General features: G+C 35.7%; 1 protein-coding gene across 2 annotated transcripts in view; it reads left to right on the top strand.

Annotated features, from left to right (window-relative positions):
- The first annotated feature begins 2,292 nt into the window (after positions 1 to 2,292).
- The window catches only part of LOC107558121 (E3 ubiquitin-protein ligase RNF34-like), a 21,280-nt gene continuing 13,648 nt past the window's right edge, over positions 2,293 to 9,924 (top strand). For both annotated transcript variants that reach the window (XM_016241736.1, XM_016241735.1), the window contains exon 1: positions 2,293 to 2,420. In XM_016241736.1, coding sequence (XP_016097222.1) covers positions 2,415 to 2,420 — 6 coding nt within the window. In that variant the 5' untranslated portion in view covers positions 2,293 to 2,414. The remainder of the gene's footprint in view (positions 2,421 to 9,924) is intronic.

Below are 9,924 nucleotides of genomic sequence, written 5' to 3'. Positions count from 1 at the left end.
CTTGTAATCTGACACTACATTTGAATGGTATGAACTTTGTTTTTCTCTCTCTCTCTTTCAGACTGACAGACAGACAGAATGTGGATGTAAACCACTGCATTTTCTCTCCCTGTAGGCTGTGGTTACTGTCCCATGTAATTCTGTGACTCGTTTGCATATAAGATCACACATGACCCCCAGCTATTTTCTCATTAAAACTGTACTGTGTATTTAAACGTGTGCGTACATATTTTATATGAATGCTTTAGATATCATATTAAATATATAAAAATAATTTTAAATAAATCAGAGACCGAGATGCTTCTAGAAGAAATCTGGTTCCTTAATTTTGACTTCAACAATATGCTGTATCTGTATGGGTTGTCGTTCACTTAGCCTATCTGGCCACTAGATGACCTGCTTTCACACTTTATTGTAAAACAGTGAGGTTTTGCGATGCGCAACGTTGAAACGTAGAGCTGCTCAACCCGATGAATAGTGATGGAGTTTTATTATCATACACAGAGTTTCTTGACAAATTTAAAAATCCCAATTAGACCCAGAGAATATGTCATTGTAATGGACGCTATACCCAGTAAGGTATTATGTCTTCTTAAAAATGAATGTAATGAAAACCCTAATCTGGATTATATAACTAATTCAATTTTTATTCGAAATATTAATATTAAAAAAAAACAACATACCAAATAAATACATTAGAAATTTAGTAAATTATGTTACATATCCTCCAGCTAGATTTTTCTGGTCATCAATATTTGGAGACTTAAACTGGCGTAAGGCTTGGAGAATGGTTGATCAATTCTTTGTTAATAACAAAGTAAAGGAAGCTTCGTATAAAATATTGCATAGAATTTATCCAGTGAAACATATGTTGGAACGTTTGAATATTGACTACTCCTGTGAATTTTGTAGTAATGAAAAAGAAACAATTTTTCATTTATTTTTTCATTGCATCTATACAAAGATATTTTGGGTTGATGTTGAGAATTTCATTACAAGAAAACTTAATACAGCTGTTAAACTGGGTGGGTCTGATATAATGATATACTGTATGTTGATGATTATGGGATAGAAAAGGATAAAGCGTATATTATTAAATTACTGGTTGTAATGGGGAAGTTTCATATACATAAAATAAAGTGGTCAGGTGGTAAACCAAATTTTTTAAATTTTATCAACGAATTTAAACAATACTGTAATATGGTATATAAATGTAAAACAAAAAAAGCTCTCAGGACTTTGAAATAGACAAGTAAACTGTACCGTCTTCATTAATTTAGTTGTTTTATTTATTTATTTTATGTTTTCTTTCTTCCGCTGGCTAATTTAGTATTTTACTTGTAATCTTGTGTACTGATGGCATTTATATACAAAGTTGTATTTCTCTTGCTGTTATATATGTTCATATGCAATAAAAAAAAGAGCTGTTCAACCCTGACGGAACTGAAATATTAAATTCATTTTAATTATGAAAGTTGCTGCGCGTGCTGTATTAACTGTATTAATTTATTCAAAGCATGTTATTAAATATGTAGTATTTCTAAATACATTCTGAGTTCAGATGGTTTGTCTTCTTGACATGTTCAAATATTAGCGGACAGCTAATATGTGTTTTGAAACATATGGTGTTTGAGTATTAAAGTATTAAGAGCAGCTGTTTGTGAGGATTAATAATTGTGAAATACCTCGTCTCTGCTAGAACATTCCAGCACGTTCCAGTGTGGACTGTAGGCCGAACAAACTGCCACAACATTTACATTTAAAAGTCAATCAGAGATCACTAAATAAACGTTCGCTTAAATAGGTAACCATAGCAACAGGCCGCCGTCGACGGACGTCAAGCAGATAAAAACATAACGTTATCATTTATCACTTTTTTTTTAAATATTCATATAGTATTGTATATTATATTTATACATTTAAGCGCATCGCAAGTATGTCATAAAAAGTGTGTTTAAAAAGTCAATTTAGATGGCGTCAGACTTTAGATAATTTAAGATTAGGATAATTTCCTTATTAATGAAACCGAGAGTGGAGATTTAATTATCGCGCGTAGGGAAATGCAAATTAGAGCTGGACATAATTATCAGCGTTTTACACATAATCTGTTTGGGAAACAGTTAAGGGTCACGCTACAGTGTCGCTGCATCAAACCAAAGCCTGCTCACGCGCGTGTCGCTAAGACACGCCCACTCGCCGGCGAGAGCGACGCCGATTGGCTGCTATACATACCAGCGGGTCTTGCTATTTCAGGATTGGCTGATCCGCGCTTTGCCATTACGTTATGCTCTTTCCTACACACACACACACACACACAAGGATGATAGAAAGGGAAGACGTAATGGAGTGTTCCTGAGCGTCCTTGCGATGAAAATCACTTTAGTATTCGACAGTATTCGCGGACGGGAGTTGCAATGAAGGTATGTAAAAAAAAAAAAAAAAAATTTGATATCTGCGTGGAAACAACAAAATATTTTGCGGAGGCTGTTTGACGTTTAATATGTCAACAGCCGGACTTCTTAAGAGTTGCGTCGGTTTGGATGCGTCAAATGACGTCTGCAAACAGTAATGCGTGCGTTCTTCATTCTTTTGCATGCTCTTGCATTAACAGTGTTTGCTTGGGTGACAGCTGCTTGGGATCTACGATCGTTTAGCAGATTCGCTACTGTCGGTTTCAGCGGATATCAGGACAGGTGCAGCTTGGTTTGTGCAGTGGACGCTTGGAACAGAGTGTACAAGCAAGCAGTGCTCATCATAACCCAGTTTATCGCAGCACTTCTCTAATGAGATTGGAGGATAGTCTATGCCAGCAGTCACTGGATGAGCTGATGTGAATGGACAAGCAGCTCAGACAGTCATGAGGGACAGAAGTGATTTCCTCAACTATAATGTCACAAATAGATAACAGTCAGGGTCATCTTAATGGACCAGAAATTCAGATAGATTCTCCTACAAACTTGTCTCAATTTAATTGGGTGTATAGTGACTATGATGTCAGGATAGTTATGTAAATGAGTGTGATTCTGATTTTGGTGATTGCTAGAATCTTATGAATGCACTTTCAGCTCAGACATGGAAGTGATTTCCTTAATAAGATGTCCCATTTCAAAATATGGCATAGTGATTATGACATCACAATAGTGAAAATGATTGTGATATCTGGCGGAGCTGTTATAACTGGACCAGCAGTCCAGACAGTAATGGTTGAAAATGAAATGTCTAATTTTAATTATCACCTAGTGATTATGATTGGCTAGGCTGGTATGAATGGACACTGAAACATCATTCTAACACTAAAACATCCCAACTGGACGATATGATGTCTTAATAGTGGAATGTTAAGTGTGAGAGTTGTTATAAATCTAAAATGTGCTCAGCCAGAGGTGATTCCTCTCATTAAAACCTCAAGACTCAAATATTGCATAATGGTTATGATGTCAGAATAGTGGCAGGAACAAGGAGGGAAGATTGTGAAAATAATTGTGCATGTGATTATGATCGTTGTGATTGGCCGAGGTGTTATGAAAAGTTGCTCAGTCACAAGGAGATTGAGAGAAGATGATTCGATTTTTTTTCTTTCTTTTTGTTTGATTGTGATGGCATTTAAAATGTGTTTTAGTTGATTGTGGGAATTTGCTGATATAATGTGATTTACTTTCAGGCGAGAATTGATCAGATGATGACTGCAATGAGATTTTTGTCAGCAATGAGCTTAAAGTTGACCACATAATGACTAAATTTGTTCAAATACACTCTCATTTTTATTCAGTTTGAAGCAGTTTTTTTTAACTTGGCGTTGACCTCACTTCTTCAGGGAGCAGCCAATTGTGAAAATAATTGTGCATGTGATTATGATCGTTGTGATTGGCCGAGGTGTTATGAAAAGTTGCTCAGTCACAAGGAGATTGAGAGAAGATGATTCGATTTTTTTTCTTTCTTTTTGTTTGATTGTGATGGCATTTAAAATGTGTTTTAGTTGATTGTGGGAATTTGCTGATATAATGTGATTTACTTTCAGGCGAGAATTGATCAGATGATGACTGCAATGAGATTTTTGTCAGCAATGAGCTTAAAGTTGACCACATAATGACTAAATTTGTTCAAATACACTCTCATTTTTATTCAATTTGAAGCAGTTTTTTTTAACTTGGCGTTGACCTCACTTCTTCAGGGAGCAGCCTTGAAGGAAAGCGTGAGTGGCTATAATTAGAGGGTTAATCACGTGTCAGATAATTCAGGTTTATGAATAATTCCTCTCATTCATAAGAGCTCCACTGTCTGGCTTTGTTTCTCCCTGTGGTTTATGTAATGACACTGTGTTATAAAGCACAGATTCTCACCGGGAAGCAAAAGGACGAACAATCTTCTGAAAGAAAGCGTTTTCTGAGAATAACCACTCTTCTGTGACAGTGCTTTGTTTAATCTGAGTAGAAAAGCTTTTCGAATCGGACATAAGACGGAAGCATCTGGGTTTTTATATGTGAATTATTCAGTTATCTAAATTAGGAATTGTTTCTGGAGGTATTTTGGAACTTTGATATTACTCACAGCAGGCAATGCTGTTGGTTCTGTTCATTCATATTCTGGGTTATTTTACCAAAAAGTATTTGATATCTGGGCAACACTATAGCTGAAGTCATTATTTCAATATCTGGACAAGGAGATGAACGCAAGTCTGGAAAAGTTTCAGATGGAGATAATCTGCGTTCATCTGTTGAATATTAAAAAGCGGGGGAAATGGGATGGCATATCTCCACCAGATGATCATTATTGGAAATGCCAGTCATTCTGTAATAAAACGAGCTAAAAAAGAAAAAGAAAGAAAAGAAAAAAAATACTGATGATTATGAAGATTTTTTAAAAATGTACATTTAATAAAAAAGAAAGATTTGTTAAAGATGTCTTATTAGATCCCAGCGAAGGAATAGTTCATCCAAAAATGATTATATTTTTGAACTATAAAACAGACTTTTATACTATATTTAGTGTAATATGGATCATTTTTATGGCTTGATTTAAATTTTTAAATGAACTATTCACAGCTAACAGGCAAAGTTATGAACAGATGTTCTTCCAGTAACGGTAATAGAATGTTATTTGGTCTTAATGTTATCAAAACATTAGCAAAAAAAAAATTTATTTATACATTGTTCATGGAACGTTTTTTTTCAATATTGTAGTTGGACATTTTAATCTAAGGTTACTATTACTAATTGTTTCGGATTGTGCAGAGAACATTCAAATGTAACATTAATATTAATATAAAAGTAACAAAAGTAGCCATCGTTTTTGCAAAATGATAAAACGGAATATTCTCTTAATGGTTTCTCTTCACATAACCAAGAAAAACATTTTTAAAACACACAAAAAAAGAACATTTTGAATGTACTGAAGAACATTCAGAAATAACATTTTCATAACTTAATGGGAATGTTAGGAAAGCGTTTTTAGAACATTTTTGTTAGCTTCAAAAAACATTTCTAAAACCAACATGGTCAAAGCTGCCCATATCTGCTGGTGTAATTAGTTATGCTCTCTCATGTGAATGCTCATTAGTCAGAAGTCATTAGAAATCGTGCTTTTCTGAAGGATTTCTACACTCCTTAGTTCTTTCAGAGCTTTACAGAGCCTGTCGCTCCAAGTGCGAGGAGAGACGGAGAATTTCATTTCATTGTGAATCAGAAGTGCTGATTCATTGTTTTAAATGGGTCATATGATACAATTTCAATTTTTCCTTTCTCTTTGGAGTGTTACAAGCTCTTGGTGCATAAAGAAGATCTGTAAAGTTGCAAAGACTAAAGTCTCAAATCCAAAGAGATATTCTTTATAAAAGTTAAGAGTCAGCCACACCTACCTAAAACAGCTCGTTCTAACACGCCCCCACATGTCTACGTCACAATGTGGGAAGATTTGCATAGCGCCGCCCAAATGTTCACGCAAAGAAAGAAGGTGTAACTTTTATTCTCGCTGTAGTATTGTTGCTGCCGCCATGTCGTGAAGGCGCTGTGTGTTTCGTTGTGAAAGCAAAACTACTTTGTTTGGTCTTTCAAAAGAGGACGATATCCGCTTCGTCATGCCTAGAGCTGATCCGTGCTGGTCGCTAAGGAAATACTACAACTTCACGCTGTAGATCGCCGGATCGGCTTTCACCGTGGACGAAGTGGAGTCAAGCCCGGGGTCATCACATGGGGTTGCCGCAAGCCCACCGGACACGCCGTTCTCAAGCCCACCGGCCTCCGCTCACTCTAGTCGTAATTTTTGTTGTGAAAGCGAAACTACTTTGCTTGGTCTTCCAAAAGAGGACACGGCTAGAAATCAGTGGTTAAGTTGTATTTACAACACTGTTCCAGAACACTTCAACCCAAATATTCAGATGTGTGCAGCGCATTTTATGGAGGACTGTTTCCTGATCCTGGGAGAGTAGACTACAATGCCGGCTGTTCTGACTCACAGACTGTAAGTACGTCTTTTATATTTAAAGAATTTGCCACTGACGATTCAAACGCAAGTTTTGAGCAATGTTGAGTAGCGCTTGTTTGTCATTTCTCCGATCACAAATGCAGACAGGGTTTTATGTTTACGCGGCGCGATGCAACGCAACGCGTAAAAAGACAGTATAAGTCATTATAATCAGTAATTATGTCCCCACTGGATGCAACAAATGCCTAGTTTATAATGGGTTTTAATGTTTATGTCTCGTTGCTCCGGCCGGGACAAGGCATCACAGTATGGTAAGGGGCGTAACATTTCCGCCACACGCTTGAGGTAGTCGGCCAATCACAACGCACTGGATAGCTGGCCAATCAGCGTACACCTCGCTTTTCAGACCGATGAGCTTTGTAAAAATAGATGCGTTTCAGAAAGGCGGGCATAGAGGAGAAACAATAATGTACAGTATGTGGAAAATAATGTGTTTTTTGAACCTTAAAGTGCATAAACACATTTCATTACACCAAATACACCAAATAATGTTCTTTTTAGCAACATCATATGACTCCTTTAAGAAACCTCAGGCTCAAGTGGAACGTACCTTGTCGAGTTGTCTTATTCCCAGTGCTTAATGCAGTTATAAGTTTCTGACGTGAGAGAATAGGTCATCAGGAATCAGACCTCTAAAAGCAGGAGACTGTCAACCTGTCAGAAACTACCAGCGCTGGTGCTGCTTTTGCAAGTCAGACGACATGTGCATTTGTGCAGTTATATAAACAAACACTCTGGAACGTGAATGTGATGCTTTTTCTTTCTATTTGGTCAGTTGTTTCTGTAATTTCGTCTTTGAAGCCTTTATATAAAGCATTACGAAGATATTCTTAATGCACATACAACTTAAAAAAGAATCAGTTGCATATTCTCGTAAATAACCCTGATGTTCTCTGATGCATGATGTTGACTCTTTAAAAGCCATTCACAATGGGTGACTTCTTTTGACCTTATCCATAATTCTTATTCTACATGACTGCTTTATGTGTCATTGTGTTTTTGATTTATGACAACAAATTCAGCATGGCTGATGAAAGTGATAATGCATCATATCTACTAGTTGTTTATTGCACTATTCTGACATCAGTAGTAGTGGAATTAATATTATATCATTGTTTTTTCTTTTACTTATTGATTTTTTTTTACTCTTTATTTAATTTTTTTTCTTTTAAATGAACACATTTTTATTTAATAATTCATCCATCATATTATATTATAATTGTATGTTAATTTATGTGTAATTTGTGATCAATTATGTGTAACTGTAATCTCAAAATACATCATTTGGAGTTATTATTATATTCTTGTTGTTTTATTCAGTATTTTTCATTTCATTTATATTTTGCATTTAATAATTCATGCGTAATATAATAGGGATAATTGTAACCAGAATTATAATACGTTATAATATTTCAATTTAAAATGCATTACAAAGTTTAAAAAGAACACATTACTTCATATTTTGTTACACATACAGGCTTCATACTAAGTGAAGTTTAAAAAAAATTAACAATATTTTTAAGGTTTTGAAAAGAAATGTAAATACTTTAATTTAAATATATTTTTTAAATAATTAATTTTAATATTTTTTTCAGTTAACTTTTATTTTATTTTAAGTAATGTATCTTTTTATGGTTCTAGTTTTAGTTATGGCTCAACTATAATGAGCCTGGTAACTAACAAATCCATAAATACACAAAAAATGCTAAGAAGAGAGATGTGGTGTTTCTCACAGTGGTTTTGTGATGGACGTGGCTAGGGTTGGGTATCGTTTGAATTTGATCAATTCCAATTCTGATTCTGCTTATCGATTCCGATTTTTTTCGATTCCCAGTTTCGATTCCAGTGTGATTAAATAATGATATCAAACATTTATCCTGTGTCTCTTTTTTGCAAACCATTTATTGGAGCTGAATACCATGAACAAAAATCAACAGGCTACATAAAACTGGACTCTTTAAGAGCTGTTTGTGGGCAAAATAGAACTGCATGATTCTGGATAAATTGAGTTTTTTACCCCAATGGAAGTTGTGGTTCTCTCATGATTCTGAAGAAAAAACATTAGACAGCTAAACAAAATCACATGTAATTTATGAATTAATGATTAAATGACTCACTCAAGATGTACTTGTTTCATTACTGGATGAATCAGCGTTCTTCAACGAATCTCTTGTATGATTCAAAGACAAATACATTTTAACAGCCCCTGTTCGCCACCTACTGGCGTAACAATGTAATCGATAAATCTTCATTTGAAGTGTCAAATTACTTTCAAAAGGTGATTTACTCTATTTTAATCACTACCATACACATAGTCTCGCGCAGCCAGACCTTCAGACTGACCGTCATGTCAAACAACCAATTCACACATTCAGCGTCATATTTCGGGGCGTGGAAATGTCGCCACAATAACAGACTGGTGTGTAAAACTCTCGGACGTATTTTTAAAGATTCTATGACGCGAACTTGAAATATTTCACATACTTTTGAGAATCCAGTGTTTAGTTGATCCTGATAAGCGCTCATCGTCACAGTTGTAAACACGACGACTTTCTTCTTTCGTGTGGGGGTTTGGCGCCACGGCATTTTTGTTTCCAGGCGGAACGTTAAAGAACGCGACACACACGTCTCCCGGAAATCCTGTATAATTCAACCAATCCGATGACGACTTCGAAACTCCTGAAGTGTTTCCACTTTTGTGTGCCGTATGCATCAGACGTTCAGCCAACGGTCCATGGGCGTGAGACTACCATACACATCGTACACACAGTTTATATCTGAACTATAAACTTTTATCCCAGTACTTCGGTGATTTGAATGTTTGTAACAGAAATAATGATACTGTGTGGCTGAAAAGACTGTGAAGCTGTGTGATTGTGAATCATTGTGGTTTAGGAATAGAATCACGTTGATGTTTGAATCGTGTTCGCGATCTTTAACGATCTTTTAAATTAAAGTGCTTTGTCGTGTTGGTGGTGATGCCTCTCTTGCAACATGTTTAGCTATCACAGATCCTGATGGAAGAGATACATATTTAGCTGATCTTGAATATTGTCAAGGATTCAGCGTTCTGGGTAGGGTTGGGAAAGTCTTTCCACCAGCAAGCAACAGTGAATGAAAATGTCCTGGAAAATGACAGTTGTTTTGTTTAAAGGGTTAGTTCGCCCAAAAATGAAAATTATGTCATTAATTACTCACCCTCATGTTGCTGAAACCCGTAAGACCTCCGTTCTTCTTGGGAACACAATTTAAGATATTTTTGATGAAATCTGATGGCTCTCTGACCCTCCCATAGACAGCAAGGTAACTACCACGTTCAAGGTCCAGAAAAGTACCAAGATGATCGATAAAGTAGTCCGTGTGACATCAGTGGTTCAGCTGTAAAGTTACGAAGCTACGATAATACTTTTTTGAGCAAAGAAAACAAAAATAACGACTTTATTC

This window comes from Sinocyclocheilus grahami, unplaced genomic scaffold, assembly GCF_001515645.1.
Source record: "Sinocyclocheilus grahami isolate Dianchi unplaced genomic scaffold, SAMN03320097.WGS_v1.1 scaffold632.1, whole genome shotgun sequence".
NCBI lineage: Eukaryota > Metazoa > Chordata > Actinopteri > Cypriniformes > Cyprinidae > Sinocyclocheilus > Sinocyclocheilus grahami.
This window is presented reverse-complemented; position numbering and strand designations above follow the sequence as displayed.